At 48.2% G+C, this 22,695-nt stretch overlaps 1 protein-coding gene across 3 annotated transcripts in view; it reads left to right on the top strand.

Moving 5' to 3' along the window:
• The window catches only part of LOC146345387 (NAD(P)(+)--arginine ADP-ribosyltransferase 2-like), a 29,005-nt gene extending 6,648 nt beyond the window's left edge, over positions 1 to 22,357 (top strand). The window contains exons 1-4 of one of the 3 annotated variants that reach the window (XM_084860117.1): positions 3,017 to 3,449; positions 7,962 to 8,039; positions 10,820 to 11,534; positions 21,632 to 22,357. In XM_084860117.1, coding sequence (XP_084716243.1) covers positions 7,971 to 8,039; positions 10,820 to 11,534; positions 21,632 to 21,636 — 789 coding nt within the window. In that variant the 5' untranslated portion in view covers positions 3,017 to 3,449; positions 7,962 to 7,970 and the 3' untranslated portion in view covers positions 21,637 to 22,357. Of the gene's footprint in view, positions 1 to 3,016; positions 3,450 to 7,961; positions 8,040 to 10,819; positions 11,535 to 19,680; positions 20,786 to 21,631 lie in introns of those variants that run through there. The other 2 variants (XM_084860115.1, XM_084860116.1) reach the window with 2 other exon arrangements.
• The last annotated feature ends 338 nt before the right edge of the window (positions 22,358 to 22,695 follow it).

The raw sequence follows: 22,695 nt of genomic DNA, 5'->3' as shown, positions 1-22,695 counted from the left end.
AGTACTTGAAAGGTTGTCACAGAGAAGAAGGCCAGGATCTCTTCTTGATCATCCCAGAGTGCAGGACACGGAATAATGGGCTCAAGTAACAGGAAGCCAGATTCCGGCTGAACATCAGGAAAAGCTTCCTGACTGTTAGAGCAATACGACAATGGCACCAATTCCCTAGGGAGGTGGTGGGCTCTCCCACACTGGAGGCATCAAGAAGAGTTTGGACAGCCACCTGCCAGGGATGCTCTGACTTTGATTCCTGCACTGAGCAGGGGGTTGGGCTCGATGGCCTTGTAGGCCCCTCCGAACCCTACTATTCTATGATTCTATACTGCATCTTTCTCTCTTGCTGGCAACCAAAAGACAGTTTGGATAAAATATGTCTTCACTTGCTTCTGGAAGATGCACAGATTTGGTCTTTACAATAAATGTGGTACTTTACAGAGAATCATAAGCAAAAAAGTCAGGTCTCTGCTCCTAGAAGATTACAATCTAAATTTAAATGTAATGTGTAATCTGAAGTTACATAGCTGTTTGAAACTTAATTTTTATTATATAACTATTATTATTATGTTCTGCTTTTGCCTCACACCTTTTAGATGTAATGTACCTTTAGGAAATAAGGATGTGGAGATGTGAATGGCCTAGACCCTTATCCTCCTCTTGAAAATGTGCCCCCCATTGTTTAGAACCTTTTATGAAAAGAACACAGAAGCTGATTTAATGAGCTTCCACCACGGATTAAAAAGGTGGTTGTTCAGGCAGGCATTTGGGGGGGGGGGGTTTAGGGTAATTTTAGAAATGTGATGTTTTTAATGTTGAATTTTATTGTTTGAACTGCTTTTATTGTTGTACGTCGCCCAGAGTGGCTGGGTGACCAGCCAGATGGGCGATTAATAAATTTAATAATAATAAAAAAATAAAATAAATGATTTACATACTCTGAACTGAGGTCTGTTTGTGGCGGGGGATCTCATCACCCAAAAAACTCCTGATGCTTAAACTTGTTCTTAGTAATTCTCCAAACTATACTCCCACACCAACAGCTGGAGCCAGCTAGAGCACGCTTTGATCCCCCTCCCACAATTCCAGGGCAGGGAAGGAGAACAGGGCCACAGTAACACCCCAGCTCCCTTAGCAAGTGTGTTTAGGATTGGTGCCTTTTTGTGCTTTACAGTGCAGTGGCGGTGGCGGTGGTGGCAGGGGGGATTTTATAGCAAAGTTTCTTTCAGATCTTGATGATCATGACAAAGATGGAGGGAGATGGGTGGTGCAAAGGAGAAGCAAGACAATGTCTTGTTCTACTGAATTACTGAATTATCAATATTCATTGTAAGAGCTGGCTTGAGCCATTTTATTTTAGGATTTAGCACACAATCCTATGCATGTTTACTCAGAAGTCAATTGCCAATTGGGCTTTCTCCCAGGTAAGTGAGCATGAAGGGACCCTGCACTTCTGAATTTGCCACCACGCTACTCTGTATAGTACTTGAATTATGGTATTTTCTTTCATGCTTTTGTGATGACCTACAGCTGATGTGAAAAAGTGAACTAAACTCAATCTGCCTCACTCTCCAAGTTCGGCCAGATTCACATGGTATGTGGATGAACAGACTCTGCTTCTCATTGCTCATGTGGGGCCCACGCTCATGGATAACATGAAGGGCAGCCCATGGCCTTGTACAAATTCAGGCCTAATCAAGCCCGGAGAGACTTTTCATGTGAGCATGGCTCATGACAGAATTAATCTACAAAGGAAAGAAGAGACAAAATCTCAGGATATTGGAAAATACATGCCAAGAAGTAGATCTACACGTTTTGGCCCTGATAATGGACTTTCAGGGGCCAGTTCTAATATGTATAAATGGCTGCAGAGATCTCTGGAAAAGATTAATCCTGCAGCCGTCTCTTTATTCCATTATTCCTCTGGATCTTGTTGAATGTTCTCCAGTTTTGTTTTACCCTAATAGTAATCTACAACTTGTGGTTTGGCCTACAGCTCCCATGATCCCTCACCATTGGCTATGCTGGCCAGGGCTGATGGGAGTTGTGAGCCAAAACATCCAGAGCCCTACAAGTTGCCCACCCCGGAATTGCACAGTTCCCAGATGAGTGCATCTGTTGCTGCTGCTGCTGCTGCTGCTGGTGATCATTACATTTCTATACCGCCCACAGCCGAAGCTCTCTGGGCCATCCACAAAGATTAAAAACTATTACAATATACTGTACAGGTGTAAAACCATTTACATAAAAACATATAAACAGACAACACGCCCACAGACAACATATATCTAAAAACCATTTACCTGTTGATCCACACGTTTGTAAACATGGGCTTGTTGAGTTCACATTTACCTTTTCTAGGTGTATGTGAAAAATATGTTACGACGTGAACACCTAATCTTGCTGAGTTCCAAGTAGTCTCTTCCCCTTTCTAACTTAGTACCAGGGCAATGCTCAAAGGAAGAATGAGTGCTACTCATCCGTCCAAGTCCTGCAGTAGGGAGCTAGAGAAGATGAGGCAGAAAATGGCTGCCCTGCTCCTTCTCCCTCTTGGCGTCTGCCCGTAACCTCTCCCACCCGGTACTTCTCATCCTGCCCGCCTTTTGGGAAAACTTCCCAGATGGACTGATCTATTAAGGAACAACTCCTGGCCAGGTGTTGGACCTCAGCGTCACCCTGTGTGAACTGAGAGTGTGACCAAGAAGATGCCCAAAGCTCTCCCGCAGCTGCACATTGCAATGGAAGATGGGTAGCGGAGGCAAACCGGGCCTTCAGGGAAGCTCGTCTTCTGTCAAGGCCAGCATTCGCAGTTGGCATCTGTCATGACCCACACCCCTGCAGGGGGCAAGTTCCAGCCCCTGACCTTTCTGGGCATGTTGCTCCTCTTCTTTGCTGTCAGTGCTTGTACACTTTGCCTTGCACTCTCCTGGGTGGTTGTGTGAATTGGGCCCAGAGGGAGGGGGCAAGAGAATGGGCAACGATGGTGGTGATGAGGAAGCCCCCCCTGGCTCTGTCTCATTCAGGACCCCCCCCCATAAGCTACAAAGGAGGAACCAAGTTTGAAAACAATTGTCCCCAGCCTCTCACAAAGCAGGCGAGGCCAGGAAGAGCAGTGGAGCAGGCAACCCAGGTGAGGGAAGTGAAACCTGAATTCTCTGCTGGGTGGTTTTGTACAGTGCAGGGGAATGGAGGTTGTCTCCTTCCCACGGAAGCAGCACCAACCTAGGTCAGTCGGAGAAGCTCTCTTATGATGTAAATGCATGTCAACAAAACAACTTTCTCGTGCCAGGTGAAAGGTTATTTCTGATCGTAACAATTCTCAGAAGCGCTTCAAAGCAGAGAGATCCCCTTTTGCATGTTCTGCTTCTTTCTCTTCTGCTGTTTCTGGCAGCCCTAAAACCAGGACTCTGGCTACTCAGCCCGCCTCGTGTGGTCATCTTTCTGGTCCTTTTCAGGTAATAATAATAATAATTTCCTTCCACAGCATCATTGAATATTTCACTTCAATCCAAATATTTGTGGGTATTTTCTTCCATTTCCACTTTATGTGCTTTTTAAAACTTTCTTCTTGTATGGCCTCATGAATGCCAACATTTGCTTTAATATTCACACTGGCTTCAGCTTGTTTTTAAGAAGTATGCTTCATTTTACATATGCTGTCCTCACACTAGTCAGTTTGTTTTCCTAAACCATTACATTCCTTATTTGCCTTTTGATCTCCTTTTTTCTGTTCCTTCTTACATTTTTTTTATTGTAAGGTCTTTTCTAAGGATGGGTTTAACTTCTTCAATTTTCATTTGTTTTCTCTCTGGATAATCTGTATCCTTGAGCCTCTAATATTATTCAGCTTTGTTTAAGAAGCACACTATTGTTTTCATCCATTCTATACATTGCCTGCTTGAAATTCATTGCAGGTCTGCCCATATAAGTCACTGTTGCTCAGACTTTAACTACAATCGAAATTGAAGGAAGCCAGCCAGAGGGGTGTGTGTGTGTGTGTGTGTGTGTGTGTATAGATATGGGGGACAGTTTTGTGGGGTCCACAGCTCTGCAAACGGAAGAGCACCCCAACAGCAAAGTGTCAATAACATCCTCAGCAACAAATCCTTGAGAGAGAGAAAGGCGAGGAGCCAGGCAAGTTACGGTTCTCTGAGAGTTTAGAAAAGTGTCACCGAGGCCAGGGAAGTATCCCCCCTTCCTCTCCCACAATTAGCTTAAAAACAAACCCCACAAGATGGGACATAACGTTATAAGCCTAAAAACAGCCACGAGGGGGCAAAGCCAGCAGGGGCCTCAGGGTCCGCAACTTAGTGCTGTGTGTAGTGTATGTTTGTGCCCTGCTGCTCGACTCCTGGCTCTTAGAGAAGAAGTGTGATGCTTTGAGGCCGAGATGGCTGTCCTGGAGAAGCTGAGGGGTACGTAGATGAAACATGAAGAGATGTAGTAGGAGTCATTTATTCGTTCAGTTTTTTTACCCTGCTCTGCTTCGAATGATCTCAGAGTATCAGAGATGATTTCCTGGCCATTTTATCCTCAAAACAGCCCTGTGAGGTAGGCTAGGCTGGAAGGGAGTGACTGATGCAAGGGATTTGAACTTGGGTCTCCCAGTCCTAGTCCACCACACCGACTAAAACACCACACCATCTCTCATGCTGACAGCTTCTCTGGTGTCACGGAGAAGGAGGGTCTGTGTGCAGGAGGGGGTCATTCTGAGAAAGATGAAAATGGACCTATTCCTTGGAGGATGAACTGATAGCTTCTCATGCTAAGGATATGGCTTTGGGGACTGGGGGCTCTTGGCATGGGACATCTGATCATTAGGAATAGAGCGAGATGGCTTTGTGACAGGGGTGTTGGCTGCAAGGTGACTTGCCCGCCTGGTGCAATGGCTGGGGATATCACGTACCACATAGACAAGCTGGTAGAGCGTATGGGCACAAGGGAGTATCTGGTCATTGAGAAATATAGTCATGAGATCCAGGAAGAAGAAATAAATCGATTTCTGGGGGGAAGCTGACTGAAGTTGGAGAGGATCTACATCATAATGATGTACATGTTACAGTAATCTAAAATGGGTTGGGGTCAAATCTGGCAATAAGCACAGCAAAGGACATGACAGCTGTATTAAAAGATGCAAAAGGGTTGCATTGAAAGGCATACAGAAAGAACATTGGTAGAAGGGTCCCACATGCTGCAGTTGTCCTTAAGCAAATGCGTATAAACATCCAGGCCATAAGGCAGATGCTTGGTGCTGTATCTGGATACAGAGGAGGCACAGTGGAATCCTGGAGCCTGCGGGTGCATGGAAACACAGTGCGGACGTATTAGAAATCAAGGAGGTGGGGCACTGGTCTTTGCTTGCCAGAAAAATGCATTATGTATGAAAATATACAGAGGTGTTTACTAAAATTTTGCACAAAAGATCCAGATTATTGTCTTCTTCTTTGAAATAATTTCTAAGGAAATTAAACTGTTCAAAGCGTTTTCTTGATTGCCCCTTTTTTCTCATCCAAAAATAGTCTAACCAGTTATTTCTAAAATACATGACTAACGTTGCTACCTAGTTGTGTGCCGGTGCACACTCTCTCCTTGGGACAGTGAGACCCCGAGGCAAACTAGCTTTGGAGCACGCCCGCGAGGCAGTGCGTGCCGTGCGGCAGGGATTCCACGCCACAAGACATAGAAGCGGTCTCCTGATCCTACAGCAGCGTTGCACGGAAACACAGACCCCAGACCGGTGCCCCACAAGAGGTGGCAGCTCTAATTAATTACTCAAGTTGTTGAATTCATGGGGATTCAAACCTGGACTTTTATGAGCACTCAAAGCCCTGGAGTTAGACAGATGAAACAGTCGGTTTTGGTTTCTCCCACATGTCAGTTTTTAAAAATCCCCCCCCACCACCACCACGTGCACACACGCACACACAGAACTTGGCAAATTTTGGATTTTTTTATTTTTTAAAAAATCAAAATCAAATTGAAATGAAATGAAATGAAATTCCCATCCATCCCTGCTATGGAATTCACTACCACAAAATGTAATGATGGCCACCAATTTGGACAGTTTTAAACGGGGACAAATTAATGGAGGATCTTAAGGTTATCAGTGGCTATCGTCATGGTGGGCATACACCACATCCAGTATCAAGGGCAGCATGCCTCAAAATACTGGGAATATGAGAGCGGGATATTCTTGTGCTCATGTCCTGCTTGTGGCCTTCCCATCAGCATCCGGTTGGCCACTGCAGGATCAAATCTGAATCTGAACACCTCTGAAGATTCAGGATTTGGAAAGATGTAGAGACATAGTTAGTGTATCTCTAAAATTTGATCCAATTCCCCCCAAGCTGTCAATAAGAAAACACCAGTATGGGGAGAGGGGGAAGAGAGAGGAGGGGGTGTAGTTTTGTGACTGGCAGTACAAGCTTCTAATCACAGTGCATGCTTTTGCCAGGGCTCTCCAATCCCAGTGCGGTGGGGAAGGGATGCTGAAGTAAGGTATCACAGGACTGATCCAGTGGTGTTTAGTGCTGTTTGCTCTTTCTCTCTCCCAGGAGCAAGAACATTAACAGAGGCTTGGTGGAGCCTGTGGGGCCTGAGAGGGTGCAGCATTGGGTGTTTGCTTGGACAATGGTGGATGTTCACATCCTTCTGCCTCTGCCACTATATGCTCTGCATCCGTTATCCACCTGCATCCTCTGGCACTTTCTTTGGCTCTGGAGCCAACCAGGGAGGTTGGAAAAATCCTCAATGGAACAAAACGAGTTCAGATTCATCCGAATGGTGGATTCTGTCGCGGGGGCTCTTCCCTGTAGGGTGGATTTTGTGGACTTGCGGACTGTTTTTTCTAGCTTTCCTGATTTTGCGCAAAAAAAAAATGGCCAAAAATGCACATTTCCCCATAGGCTAAAGTGTGGAAATGCACCTTTGGGGGGGATTTTGCACCTTTTGGAGGGAATTTGCGCATTTACACACATGCAAATTTGCACACATGCGCATTTGCACAAATGTGGAAACTAAAAAAATCCGGTTCTGTTGATGGGTGGCTGACAGAATGAAAGGCTCCAGACAATCCTCAAAACACAGATGGAATGGATTCCACACAATCTGTCCACCCCTAGCACCAACTCCGCAGGCTTCTTTGCGAGTCCCATCTCTATGTTGCTCGTCACTTTTACTAACACGTGTTCCCACAAAAAACATGGGGGGGGGGTGAGCATCCCTTTTTGGAAATCCCCTAAACTGTAAAGGCTGCTCTTGAATAAAAACCTCTGCACCAATTCAACTGAACCTTGGCAGGCATAATCCCTTCAGGAGGGGCAACTATCCCTGCAAATTTCATCTGATTCTACAAAGAAATAAAAACATTATCAGCAGTACCTTTAGAAACACACCCCAAGCTTTATGCCTAGCACAAAAACCCCAGTGCTACTTTGCAGGCTTCATCCCCATAGAGTTCTACTGGATATGAAAATCACATCCAATTCTGTTAAACAGGAAAACGCTAATAGCCATTTTGTGATTTCCAGTGATAATCAATTTGAGGCATGAAGCTTTAAAGTTCTGAACTGAGATCTGGATTCAGCCCCTGTCAAACTAGGCAGGCTTCAGATCAGTCCAAGGTGAACTGGGCTGTTTTTGCAAATTACCAAATCAGGGCCCAAAACATATCTTGCCCATCCCTATTCAAAATGGACTCTTTCCTCACCTGGAACATTGACCTAGATACTTTGTCAGTAGGAAAAGCCCAGAACATTGCAGCCAGCATTAACAATCCAATTAACAAAATGTTAGTCTCATTATTTGGATCTTGGGGATTTTGTTTCTAGCTTTTGTTTTCCTTTCATGCAAGTCAAGGGGACATTTCAGCCGCAGCCCACATATTCTTCACTCCCAACAGAGAGAACCCAACAATGGACCATGTGGGCTATAAATGGAAAGACAAGGGTTTGTGCTTTGTTTGTTAGGAGTGAATAATGACGCCCCTGCTTCTCCAGATGGTCCTGGTGCTGCAGCTGATGGGACTGTTCACAGGATATCATCAGGTACGCAGGGAATGCAAAAGGTGAGGGAGGGGGCACGAGTGGGATGGAATCGCTCTCGCTCAGGGTTCCTATATATTGTGGGAAACAGCGGACGCAAGCAGGGCGGCAATGTGGCCTGGACTGCAGAGCTGGGAGCTGAAGAGCCTTGCTTTGGATCCAGGATCTACCTTGCATGAGAAGAAGGGATCTTCCACGAGAGGAAGGGCTCTGCTCATGGAAGGTCCCTCCCTCCGAATTCGGGGATTCCCCTCCCCCCCACACCACAGCTCACCCCATTCAGAAGGGTCTCCTGACCCACTGGGCCAGTTCGCACATCATGATAAGCCATGCTGGAAATGAGCCACTGTGGACTGGGTGTTCAATTGCTAACCCACGTTACACCTGACTGATGATCAGGCGTGCCGCGGCTTGCAGTAGCTTATTTCCCCCTTAGTCGTGCTGCCCATTCCCGGCATGTACCCCGTGGGCCTTTGCGGCGCCGCTTCAGCAGCCTGGTCCGCTAATGAGAGCAAATGCGCTCGTTAACGAAGCAGGGGATTTGGGGGTACTTTTTTTTTCACTGTCAGGGAAATTTCTGCATATTTAAGTTTTTTTCACCTTTGGCAAGATCTGCAGACATTTAACTTCTTGTTTTTCCACCTTCAGGGAGATTTGCGCAAATTCGCTAAAGCACAGTAGTTACTGAGAGTTCATGCAAATCTCTCCAAAAGTTTTTTTGAAAAGGAAGTTAAATGTGCACAGATCTCCTCGAAGATGAAAAACAGTAATGATAAATTTGCGCAAATCTCCCCAAAGTTTTTTTTTTTAAAACAACAACAACAACAACAACAGTGTCACTTGTGAAGGACCAAAAAATACTATATATTTTTTTAAGGTTACAAATGCATCAAGGAAATTTTCAAGTGACATTTGTTATCAGTGTATTGGAGGAGGGGAGGATGGCGAGGGAGGTGTGAGACAGCACTAGTGAGATGACACGGAGCGACTGGGTTTTTTACTGCCCTTATCCAGCGTTAGTGTAGCCGTTTCTGACAAGCGATGCATATGCCATTCCACTGGGTTCACACATCATGACAAACCACTTTGAAAACAAGCCACCTTGAACAACCTGACAACCAGCCACGGGTTCTCGGGGTGGCTTGTGCAAACCACGCTGAGGAAAGCATGCCAGGTTCGGACATTATGATAAGCCACCCAGCAACAAACAAGGACAACCGTGGGTTGTCGTGTCGTGTGAAGCAGGTCTCTGTATAACAGGGGGCTGGGGGTGTTGCTATGGGGAGGAGGGGGAGGGGAAGTCCACTTCCAAAGTGCAGGTGATCCAGCTTAAATCTGATCCTAGCACACCATATGGACCGGCGTAACTTTTCATTTGCTACTTTGCACAAGTGTGAGCACTTTTACAGACTCATTGGATGCGCTTCAGCTGCTCTTCACGGTACATGGTCGCACACTGGCAATTAGCCATGATCATCCCTAAGTGAGACCTCCATGTTCAGAGGCAGTATACACCTGAACACTAGTTCCGACAGGGGTGGGGTGGGGGGACCATGGCAGGGGGCACTGCCTTCATGACCAACTTGCAAAGTTCCCAGAAGTATCTGTCTGGCCACTGTAGGAAGCAGCAGGATGAACTAGATGGCCTCTCTAGCCACACTCAGACACACCCTGCCTGGGCGTCCCTCAGCCACACCCTGAAGCATTTGCCCACGGGAAATACACCTCCGTTTTCATCATCACATGCACGCAGGTGTCAAAGTATGGTAGTGAGAAAGCCAAATGAGAAAGCCGCCCTCTACAGAGGTCTGCTGGGTTGCCCACCTACAAAACCAGATAAGAAAAGCCCATTTCAAATTGCACGTGTCCCTGGAATCCAGATTCACTTTTTAAAAAACATCCCTCACATTACAGATGCTGATGTTTTTGTCTGGCCCTCAAAATATGAACTTTTTTAGCATTCCAAAATTCAGCACGTAACAGCAAAATTGTGAGATCCAGTCCCAGAGAAACCTCAGTTCTCAAATCACCTGGCCATCCAGGAATCCTGTTTCCTAGCCCTTCTCCCTCCTGTAATTCACCCTCCTGCTGAGGGATCCTGACATTCCACACTCTTTTGCTTGGAACATTTTTAGGGAGGAAAAAGCATGGGGGTGGGAGAAAAACATGCTGGGGATGGGCTCTATGGTTCCTGCCATAGAAGCCCCATTCCTAGAGCATCCTAGAAAGCAGGCAGGAGCCTTTGAGCCCTGCTTCTGAGGATGCTCTGGGGAAGCTTTAGGGATAGGGCTTCTATGGCAGGTACCATACAGCCCATTCCTAGAGAGTTTTCCCTTTTTCTTCTGTCCCCCCCCCGGGGGTGGGTCTGGGGGCCACCAGACATGGAGGAACCACCTGTTAGGCTACACGTTTTACACCCCTGGTTTACACAGTCATCCCATTATTGTCTCAGTTCACATGGGCTCTTTTTGGGGGGTGGGGGTGGGATAGAGCTTCAAACCCTTGGTTTGACCAGGGATGACTGTGGGACAAAATAAATCATTATGTGCATGACAGGCAGTGACACCTCTGGCATACGACTGGTTATGTCCAGCTTTGGTGGTTAAAAATTTCATATCTATATCAAACCAGTTTGGTTTTCAGTCTTCCACATGGAAGCTTAATCTCCTGCTACCAATTCTATCTGGTAACTACACAACGATGACAGAAGCCCAGACAAGTCTTTGCCCTACCAGCCTCCCTCTGCTCTAGCCTTTGTCCCATGTAGTCTTTTTTCCCATCAGGTTTTCTGTCTCAGGAATGTTCCACTCAACATGTTCCCAAACTCTTTCGATGACCAGTACAAGGGCTGTGTGTCTGCAGTGGAGACAGAGCTGGAGGACCCAGCCCAGACCGACTTTGCTTCCAAAACAGACTACGCCGAGATCTGGAAAACGGCCACCTCCAGATGGGAGGAGGAGAAGTCCTCCCTCTTAAAGTTGCCAAGCAACTTTGCACCAGAGCATGGCAGGGCAATAATGGCTTATTCTTGCAAAAGCAGCTTGTACAGCGATTTCAATGCAGCTGTAAGAGAAGGTGGAAAATCTAGCAAGGGTTACCGCAACTATTTCCATTTCAAGAGCTTCCACTTTCTCCTGACAAAAGCACTGCAGGCCTTAAGGACCCCCCAAACCTGCTGCTACAATGTGTATCGCGGGATAAGAGGCATCAACTTCACGGTGTCTGATCTCCAAAAGCCCGTCCGTTTTGGACAATTTGCTTCCTCATCACTGAATAAGACAGTTGCACAAGCGTATGGCGAGGACACTTTCTTCACCATTAAGACCTGTCTTGGAGTCAACATCACAGGCCTCTCCTTCCACCCAGAAGAGAAGGAAATTCTGATCCCACCCTATGAGACTTTCAAGGTTGTGAGTTTGAGAAAGGAGAAAAGCACAACCTGCATCAGACTCCAGTCTAATGGCAACTACAGCAACTTCAACTGCGGACATAAGAGTGGTAAGAGCCAGTGCACATGGCATCGGCACATGGTGTGCTCTCATTGGACCTGTGCGCAAACTCGTGCATGTTCCAATGAGACCCACACCCACTTCTAAGGAATCCTTGGACATTGGCAAATAGAGCGCCTATGGCTGAGAAGGCAATTCCGACCCAAAGAGATCCGCACTCGGGCACTATTCTATGATTCTAGGGTAATACTGCAATGGCATATTTATTGAGGTTTATACCGAGATGCAAACGCACCACCTGATTTTCCTGGCTCTGCACTTTCCTCTTGCACAACTGCTTTTTCTGCAATAACCTGCAATGCAGATTATCATGTCATCCAAACCTGGCAAGGTGAACGGCTGGGGTGGCTTCTGAACACACCCCACAAGCTGCACACCTCACCAGGTTTGGATGACACAATAACCTGCTCCACGTCTCGTGTATTGGGGAATGTGCAGTCATGCAAGCAGCCCATGTGGGGAGAGGAAAAGAAGCCATACTGGCTTCTTTCCCCCCATAACCATCTGAACCTGGCCAGTGAAAGAGGGCGGGGGGAGATGGGGGGGAGGCTATAATTTGTGTAAGATCTTCCAGGAGTGATATCTCTTTCCCTGGGCTGAAGCCCTTTCCTGCAGACAGGAACCAGCAAGTACTGCAACTCCTGATTTCAGGTGAAGAGGAAGGAAAGCGGGAAGCCTTGACTGTGGAAGGCACCCAGTGATGGCACCCTGCTGTGGCAAGCAAGGTGGCCAGTGATTTCAGTGGGAAGTCCTCCAGTGATTGCAGCTGGCGCCTTTCCTCTGAGCGGAGAGACTCTGAGTGATTTCAGCAGCAGCATGGCACCGTGGCCCGGGGGGGGGGGGCGAGGCACCTAGTGATTTCAGCAGCATGCATTCCCCCATGCCTCTGAGTAGAGGGGGAGGAGGGCTCTTGCTGCCCCAAACCTGGGGGCAATTGCAGTTCAGGGAAAGGCTGTGACATCACAACGTTGATGACCCAGACAACACTCAGAAGCACTGGAAATGGTGCTACTGGCTATGGCACAAAGACTGAGCTGGCCCTTCGGCCTGTATGGAAGAGGATGCTGGGGGCAATGGCTGTAATTGCTGGAAGCAAAAGTCCCACAGGGCCCTTCCTGCCACCCCCCTCCTCTTAGCAAGAGGCAACTTTCCGCGTGAGCGACTGTCTTAGCAACACGTGTCAGCACTGGAGCGCAACCATAGCGGCACAGTGCAGGTCGCTGACCTGGTACCTTGCCAGATATCACTCTTGGTATGCGGCACATTCATGTTCTGCTCTTCGGGCAGGTTCCAACGGGGCCTGGCCTGTGTGCCTGCCCTGTGTGCACATGGACCCTGCCACTGGCATCTGTGATGTGGTGCTTCTGGGGGCAAGACCCGAAGTGAGTGGAAATGCTTGTTTCTGGAAGGGGTGTGACCTGCCCCTTCCGGAAGGGAGCTTTTCTGCTCATTTCAGGGGCCCCAGAAGCACTAGACTGTGGTCACCAGGGGCAGGGGCTGTGCACACACCAGGACTGGTGGGGCTGGCTGTACAGGGGAGTCCCCCATTCAGTCCTGCCCAGCCGTTGCCTTTCAGGCACGCATTTGAGGAAGCGAATTAGAAGGTGAGTTGCTTGATCTCGTCTTATACGATCACTCTCAACTCCATTCCTGTGCCTTTTTCTCACGTTTGCTGATGAAGCCTGGCTTATTAGAGGTGTCTCAAAATGGAGTCAGTGTTGTTCACTCAAAATAGAGCTGCTTCGTAACCATGTGGCTCCTGATGCTGGAGAACAGTAGAGTGAGAAGCTTTCCTGCAGTATCTGCGCAGTCCCGTCTAACAATCGTGGGTACTTGGGGACGGACGATGGCTGTAATTGCTGGCAACAAAAGACATACTGGGTCCTTCCTGCTACCCCTTCCTGCTAACAAAAGATGACCTTTCGTGCGAAGGACTGTCTTAACCACATGTGTCAAAGCTGGAGTGCAACCATAAGAGCACGATGCAGGTCACTGACAGGGAACCTTGCCAGATATCACTCTTGGTATTTGCCACATTCATGTTCTGCTCAGTTTTTGCCCCCACCTTTGCCTTTGGGGCAAGCATTTTAAGAACCCAGTTAGAAACTGAATTGCTTGATCTGCAGTAGTCTTGCATGGTGGCTCTAGTCTCCACCCCATTCCTGTGCCTTTCCCCACCTTTGGTGAAGCTGCAGTCCCTGCTGTTCACTCAAAAGACAGCTACTTCGTACAGGGGAGGCTGGTCGCTCCAATGCCAGTGGGGTGGTGAATCTGCTCTGGGTTTCATTCAGAACCAGTCAGAACTCTCCACACCTTGGATAACTCCTTTAGAGTTCTGACTGGTTCTGACTGAAACCCGGAGCAGGTTTACCACCCCACTGACATTGGAGCCAGCAGCCTCCACTGACTTTGTAACCACGTGGCTCCCGATGTCAGAGACTAGTAGAGTCAGAAGCGCTCCTGCAGCATCTGCACAGCCTCGCTTCCTGCCTGGTGTGCTGCAGTCCAGCAGGGATGGACAAATCAGTCTATATCCAGTCTGTGCCAGTTTCACAGGGGATCAGTCTTAAGCCCATTCAATCCAATTTTTGCATGCGTCTGTGAACTTTAAAAAAAAAGATTGCATGAGAATTTGCATTTATTTTCATATGCAACTGTCTCTGATACACACATTTTGTATGCAGCTTTCCCCAATATCCTCTTTTTTGTATGCAGCTTTTCAGCTGACTGCATTGCAAAATTCAGAGCAGTGAGCGATCCACAAGAGACTTGTGTTCCAATCCACCCGTTAGACCAGGAAGTGTGACGTGGCTTGATCTGCTCAGGGGCAGGTCAAGTGACATTCTCTCCAGTCCAGACAGCGGCAGAGAAAAGCCGGGCGGTGAAGTCAGGTGCTGCTGTGGAGCAAATACGTTCCAACGAGCCAAGTCCAAGCCGCACGAAGCAAGCTGGGCAAACCCCCAGGTGCCCACTCCAGCCGCCCCCGGGTCGCTCAGCATCTGAGCGGGGGAAGAGTCCCTCCTCAGAGCTACTGCAGCTGTGGGGAAGGTCCCAAATGTGAGCCACGCCCGTCCAAGTTGTCCCAGCAAGACTGCGGAGGGGCAGCCATAACTCACTGGCCCCTGCAGGGACCCCCGCTCCGAGGCAGAGCCCCTGCTTTCTGTGCAGAAGGCCCCAGGCTCAGCCTCCGGCATCTCTGGGCAGGGCAAGGAGGGAGCCCTGCTTTGAACCGTGGAGACTTGCTGTCAGTCAGTGTCAACAATACCGGCCCAGATGGACGCAGTATAATGCAGCTTCCATCAGAACGTCAGAAGAGCCCTGCTGGATCAGACCCAGGGTCCATCTAGTCCAGCATTCTGTTCACACCGTGCCAGCCAGCTGTCGACTGGGAACCCACACGCAGGGCAGGAGCGCAACAGCACCCTCCCCCCCACGTCCCCCAGCAACTGGGGTACAGAGGTTCACCGCCTCTGGCGCTGGAGGGAGCGCCTAGCCATCCTGGCTGGTAGCCACTGACAGCCTTCCGATGTTCCTACCTACTGTGATACTGTGGAGGAATTGGATGATGAGGCAAGGCATGGATCTGTCCTCAGTCATCCATGCCTCAGCAGCCTCCCAAATGGACTACTGCCGTATGCTGCATGTGGGGGTGGACTTCGACGTGGGGGCTGCAGTTGCTGCAGAATGCTGTGCTTATCTGTGATGGGAGCAAGTTGCAGAGGGTGCATTACTCTGGTCTTGGCTCATCTAAGCCACGCCTCTGAGGTGGCTTGTAGGGATGTACGAAAGTCCCTTACCTTTCACGAAACTTGATTCGCGGTGGGGGGGGAGGCGCCCTGTCCCTCCCGCCGTGAATCCTGGCCGTCTGGAACGCAAATGGCGGCGGCCATAGCCGCCACTGTTTGCATCCCTGCAGTCAGCCATGATAGGCTACGTAAATGTTTACGTGGCCTATCACGGCTGAGTGAAGAAAAAAAAAAACCTGCGTGTACGCAAATGGCGGCGCCCATGGGTGCCACCATTTGCATTCCTTATTTTGGCACGTGTAGTCTACGTAAACATTTATGTAGCCTATCATGGTGTTTTTTAAAAATCTAGCCGTGATAGGCTACGTAAATCTTTACGTAGCCTATCACGTGTTTTTTTTTTTTTAACTTGGAAATGGCGGTGGTGGCAGCTGGTCAGAAGACCGGCCGCCGCAGCCGCCGCAGCTGCCGAACCGCCGCTGAACCGCCTCTGGAGCTGCTGCCGCCAGGGACATTCGCACAAGGTAAGTCCCATCCCGGGGGTGGGGGTGGGGGGGCAGACCGTTTCGCCACCAATTTCGGGGGGCCAAATGCGCTGGCATTCGGCCTCCCCGAGATTCGTGGCAAAATTCTCTGACATTCCTAGTGGCTTGCCTGTTCGCTTGCAAGCCCACATGGGGTGGGGATGGTCTCTCAAGCCCTGAAGGGTATATGGCTGTCATGCCTTAAGTGCCACCCCCAACATGTACCTCCCAGTCCCTTGCGTCAGGGGGGAGACTGAGCTCTGTGTCCTGCCCTTTACATGGGGCAGGGCTGTGAAGGCTTTCTCCATAGCAAGGATGAGTGAGAATTTTGTTCAATCTATTTTTGAAATTAGAACTTAACACAAGTTCCAAATTCCTTTATATACAAGATGGAAATAATTGGAAATTTTAAAAATGTGAATGTGGGAGAAAGCAAAACTGACCATTTGACCGTCTGAGTAGATGGTTTTCAGTGCTTCGCTCGTAACTGAGTTTGAAACCCTGTGTAGGCAGCCATGTCAGGGTGTCCCCCCCTCTTTTTTCAGACAGGCTCCTCATCTTTAACAGCTATATTGGCAGGCAGGCAGGCAGGCAGGCAGGCATGGCCCTCTCCATGCTGGGAATAGCTGTACCTATTGAATTTGGGTGGCAATAATTTATTTCAGCTTACTTTGTTTTACAAGTACTGACCAAAAATTGCAAACATCTTCAGAAATAGGATGGGGGAAAACTCGAGATTCATTTTTTAAAATGTTTGATAAACTGAAATGGACAGTGTTGTCCACCCCACTCCAGAGTAGCATCCATATCATGGAATGCTCTCCTGAGGGGGTGCATCAGACCGCCGCTGCTGATGAGTTTCCTCTTCATTGCTTGGTAAAAAAAAAACCTGAATGAGTGCCTGACTTTGGCCTCATTTGGAATGTGGTAAATGTACAAAAGTTACCCTGAAATGCCTCTTTTTTTGCCCTGTATCGCCTGGCCTAGATATTTTGAAAGTGGTGAAAACGTGAAATATGTCAACGAGAATTTAGAATCTAAATTAATTTAATTATATTCATGTTTGGTGGATTAGAACTTGTTTTCTAATTCTAGTTGACTTTGGTGTAGTGCCTGGATTAATTCCATTTGTACCTCATCAGTTCTTAGCTCTGAAAGCCTTTTTCAGCGACATCACTTGGTCTGTCTGTCTATCTATCTATCTATCTATCATCTATCTATCATCTATCTATCTATATCAATCATCTATCTATCTATCTATCTATCTATCTATCTATCTATCTATCTATCTATCTATCTATTTATTTATTTCATTTCTATACCACCCAATAGCTGAAGCTCTCTGGGTGGTTCACAAAAATTAAAACCACAGAGTGCAGCATAAAACAATATAAAATATGAAAGCTTAAAACCACAAGATAGCAGAACAACCAGAATAAAATCTAGCAGCAATGCACAGATTTAAATCCTGGAACATGCAGGTTGGAAATAAAGAAACTGAGTTGAGGAATGGGTTAGGTGTGGACAATGGATATGTCACTTCCTTGAATGGTCCAGGTGCTGCACCTGATGGGCATATTCCCAGGGGACTCTCAGAGAATAAGGGCACACAAAAGGTACAGGAGGGGAGAGAAGGGCCGAGCGCGCTGGAATTCAAATTACACCAGGCTTCCTTTACACGTGGCCAAGGGAAAGACCAGATGTGGGCACAACAAAAAGTAGCCTTGTGGCCAAGAGTAGCACCCCCCCCCCAACTCAGCCTCATGGACCAGAGGACCATCACCAAGCATTCGCCATGGTAACTAAGTAAAACCTCCCTGCTCAGACACAGCATGCTTTTGAGCACCAGGCCAATCTAGTGGCCAATGTCGAAGCAGTGACTGTTTCCACTACCCAGTGAGCCCACATTCTTTACCCAAGATGGAGACATTTGTGAGTGAACAGATGGATTTTATATATTTCTTAATAGTGGAGGATCAAACGTATTTGATTTCTTCCTACCAGCAACCTTAGGGGCAGCTTCAGGTGAAACCTGAAACCATCTCGTCACCTGCTAGAGCCTTGTTTGCAAGTTCCTCCTCCATTCCATCTCAAGGCTGTGTTTCTGCAGACACCATGATTTCAATGTCAAGCCAGGGTTTTCTTTCCCCACACCCTTGCTGGCCTGCATTTTGTAACATTTTGGCTGATGAAGTGGTCTAGAGATCTTGGGATTTGGGGATGTTGAAAAGGACGTCTTTACATTTAGGGATGGGCAGATTACTTATCCCGTTCTGGATGGGGGCATCCGCTGGGGGGGGAGGCAATCCGTCCCTCCCCCCGGAATCCTCCCTGGCTGGCTCTGCTCCGCAGCAAGTCTGCGGAGCCACCGGCCGGGCCTGTCTGCAGCCGGACTTCTGTCTGCTGCCAGGCTGTGGCCGCAAATGGCGTCTGGCGTAGCGGCCGCCATTTGCGTCCCTGCTCTTTGCTGTGATAGGCTATGTAAATACTTACATAGCCTATCACGGCTAAAGTAGGGAAGCAAATGGCAGCTGCAGACTGGAGCAGCCATTTGTGGCCGCAGACCGGGGCAGCTGACAGACTGGGCCGGCTGACGCCAGGTAAGGTCTGTCCTGGGAAAATTCCGCGGGGTGGCGGGGGGAGTGCTCCGTTCCACCATGGACTCCACGGGGCCGGATTCTAAAGAATCCAGCCTCATTGGAGGCCATGGAGGAATTCTCTAACATCCCTATTTAAATTAGACAATTTTCTTGAGACCTCAAGACACTGTTCTCTAAGGGCCCACACAGATATCCCCCTCCCATGCACATACAGAACTCCATTCTCAGACTTCCCTGTGGAGAGGGAAGGGCTGTCAAGCCAGTGTAGGTCTGTACTGTAGATCCGCTCTCAGAGCACCATCGACGTGTCTTAAAATGCCCACAACCCCCAGAATCCTGTCCATGACTGAGGTGAGCGTGGGCACGGCTTTCGTCGCTTTGTCAGGCAGAGGAGCCTCTTCCAGTTCTAAGGTGTCTAAGATGCCCAGGCCTAATTCTATTCTGAGCGTGGGTTGTACTCAAGCACTGCAAAGAATCCTGGGTTGCATCTTTCGGGAACCTTCTAAATATTTTCCACCCAGTGATCATGTGGGTTGCTTGGGCAGTTGTGTCTCCACTGCAGGGATGTCAGAGAATTCCGCCACGGATCTCGGTGAGGCCGAATGCCAGTGCATTCGGCTCCCCGAAATCCGTGGCGGAATGAAGCCCCCCCCCCCGTAATAGCCTTTTTTTTTTTTGCCGTAATAGCCTACATAAATATTTACGTAGGCTAAAACGGCAAAAAAAAGGGAACGCAAATGGCGGCCGCTGTAGCCACCGCCATTTGTGTCCGCTGGTTTGTTTGTTTTTTGCCGTGATAGGCTACGTAAATATTTACATAGCCTATCATGGCAAAATACAGGGACGCAAATGGCGGCAGCTACGGCTGCTGCCATTTGCGTCCCTGCAGGCTGCCCAGTCGCCAGATGTCGGGCTGCAGGCGGCCCTGGCTGGCGGCTCCGCGGAATGTCCACGGAGCAGAGCTGGCCAGGGAGAATTTCGGGGGGAGGGATGGAGCGCCTCCCCCTCACTGCGAATGTCACCCTTCGAAAAGGCAAGTGACTTTCATACATCCCTACTCCATTGCTGGATCAGTCCTTCGCAACGCTCAGCAGCTGGTCTTTAAAGAGGGAAGGTCAAAAAGAGGGAAGGCCCATTTTGACATATGCAGACAAAAAAGTCAAGACCCAGACATAGCATTTCAGTGGAGGAAAGGAAGCTCCTCATTGATGGCTCAGTTTCTTCACCATTCCCATCTTTAACCTTTCCTTTCCTTTTTATCGTAGCAGCCGCAGGTCTGACCCATTTCTCTCCTAATCTACCAACGCCTTTCCTCCTGTGGGGATTCCTTCTCACTGCTAGCATCGTTGGATCACCAGCCATCCTCTGATTTCAGCCTCAAAACAGTGTTCTCTAAATGTCTTATGGAACTTCCTAATGGGAAAGAAAAAGGCAGAAATATTGTGGAAAAATAGAGAAAAACTGCATTATTTGCTTTAGCTACAGCTCCCAGGGCCAACTGCAAATTAGCCATTTCCCAACTTAGATTGTGCAGCTGGAAGGAGCATCATTATTTCTTACTTTTTAGTAGTAGCAGCAGTAGTAATAGCAGCAGCAATAGTATCATTAGTATTCATAGTAGTATCGATGTGCTGTTTGTTGCATTTGTAATATAAATGGTGCTACTTTTGATCAGGCAATATGTGAGTGAAAACTGCATGCAGTTGATCAATTGATGGAATAATAAGTTTCATGTCCAGTAACGTTCAACAGAAATTTGTCCTTATTCCTGCACTGCTTCATATTTTTTCATACGTGAAGTGAAGAAAAGAGTGAGGCCTACCAGAATTCCTGGTGACACAACACTGGGAAGACATTTCAAATTACAGGACTGGAATTCAAAATGACATCGATAAATTGCAGAGGGGAATAGGAAGGAATAACTTTATGAAGGACAAATGTAAGGCAATAGCATTATTAAAAAATTAAACCAAAATGAAGAACTGAAATCAGGGCCAAGGAGATGGGGAATAGCTCTACTGTGAATGAGACTGAAGTCCTATTCCAGAAAAAAGAATATGACCAACTAGCGTGAGCTTCTTATTTCTTTATGCATTGCTACCTCAGAGCCCGATGGTTCCTTAGGGTGGCTTACAAGGTACCACAAGAATAACAAAATAATTAAACACAGTAATACAACTCGAGAGACACGTTTGGCTTTTCTTTTTGTTATTCTGTTCTTGTGTTTTTTCTTGTTTAAATACCTTGCCTTGTCAAATTACTCAAGGCTAATACTTATGAGAAACGTACAATAAAAGGAAAGGTTCTTTTAAAGAAATAATTATAGGAGTGAGTACCCCCCACACACACACACATTGAAGTCCCATTCACTGCTGGAAAATGGGGGCAGGGGTTCACCATTTTGGGGGGGGCACAAGGTTATTCAAACATTTATGGGGGTTGGGGTTATTATAGTGGTAGAGGCAGTAGACCTTATTTAAAACACACACTCACACACATTTTAGCTTTGCTGCCACAAATTGTGTCAGAAGACCTCTTCTTGACAGCGATAGGTGCCATCCCCCCCTCCCCCAAATGCCCTAGAGGTAGCATAATTCCTGAGAATTGTCTGTGTGTGGGGGGGATGGCAGCCACTACAAAAAAATGGCAGTCCCATCAGTGGACACCATTTTTGTGGCAGCCACAATCCCCTACCTTACCCCAGAATGTCCTGGACCATTGCACTAGCTGAAGGGTGCCACCTTCAAAGGCAGGGAGAGCAATTTAGCTAGTTTTATAAGGTGAGAACTGGCTGGAGAGGTTTCCTAGGAAGGGCATTTCGAAGTCAAGGAGCCAGTACTAAGAAGACCCTGCTTCTTATTCCTCCCAGCCAACATCAGTCAAAGAGGGATTTAGAACAGGCCCTGTCCTGAGGACCTCAGTGCTGACCATGCCTGTGATATAGATATATCCTGGTACAGAGGGTTGTGGGCTGTAAAGCACTTGCCCCCCTTTGCCTCAATTGGGCAAAGGTTTGATGGTGAGGTGCAGAAAGCCCTGGTATGGTGGGGTGTGGCAGTGGGCACAGGACCAGGCACTCTGTACTTCGGACTAGTGAGAGACTGGTGAGAGAAGAGAACTGGGAGGAGAGATTTGTTCCACCTGTTCCAGCTCCTTGCAATTACTTGCAACAGCTCCCCCCCCCCGCCACCTCCCAGTAACTTTGCCTTTTTTCAGCCTGACATGGATTGTGGAGTGAAGTCACCTGTTGAAGATCTCCAGCCCATCAGAACAGAGCGCTCTCTCAGCCCTTTTGAGAACTTCAGCATCACAAAGATTTAAGCCACCCTCCTACAAAGTGGTGAGTCACCTCAGTAGGGGTGTCCTCGAAGGGGGCGACCCCAAAGGGGGCACGCCCCTTGGGTTTGCCTCTTTGGGATGCCACGAGGGCGAGGGTGCCTCTTACTTCCTCCTTCTTCCTTAGTTTTCTTTTTATTCTCTGCTTGTCCACTACCTGTTTTGTGTGAGTGGGGTGTCCCTGAGTGAGAGCAGGGGTCCCCCGGCAACAGTTATACTTGCATCTCATTGTTTGCCCACCCTGGGGGAGAGACAGGGATCAGGGCTTCATGTGCCAGAGTTGCTTCTTCTGCCCAGGGTGGGAGCCTGGGGTAGCTAGAAGCGGGGCCTCCCCTGGGTGAGAACTGCTTGCCACACTCCAGGTGACGGATGGAATGAGCATGAACTGATGGAAGTAGGTTGAATGGCTGGGAAAGAAGCACCTTCTTGTTCTTTATATTGCTTGGTTGGTTGGCAACCTGATGTCTTAGATGTGACCAGTGGCTGCTTATAACCACAAGCTTCAAACTATGATTGTGTTGTTTGGTTGGGAGTGACTGCTGGATGATTGGACTGTAGGTGTTGAATGGTTGTGGGTGCGTTTGAAAGGTGACGGGTGCTGAGAGTGCATGGGTAGTTATGGTGTGGTAAGGATGTGCTTGGGAAACTTTGATACAGCGACCCAAGGAGGGGTACCACTATTCCAGTGACCTGGGGCAGAAGGAGATATGGCAAGAGGAGGGGACTGGGACTTCGGCCACAGGCGTTTATACACCGTTCCCCTTCTACCTCCCTCCTCTAGCTCTCATGTGCCTGGTGGCTCTTCCACTGTGCTCTCCTGTCTTGCGGTGCTGCTATTTAATGCCAGGTCGGTCCGCAATAAGCCCGCACTCATTCATGGTTTAATCATGGATGAGACGGCTGACCTGGCGTGTATCACTGAAACTTGGGTGGGTGAGCTGGGT

This window comes from Heloderma suspectum, chromosome 5, assembly GCF_057233095.1.
Source record: "Heloderma suspectum isolate Gila_16-S chromosome 5, 16-S_ref, whole genome shotgun sequence".
NCBI lineage: Eukaryota > Metazoa > Chordata > Lepidosauria > Squamata > Helodermatidae > Heloderma > Heloderma suspectum.
The sequence above is the reverse complement of the archived record's forward strand: the minus strand, read 5'-3'. Positions and strand labels throughout refer to the sequence as shown.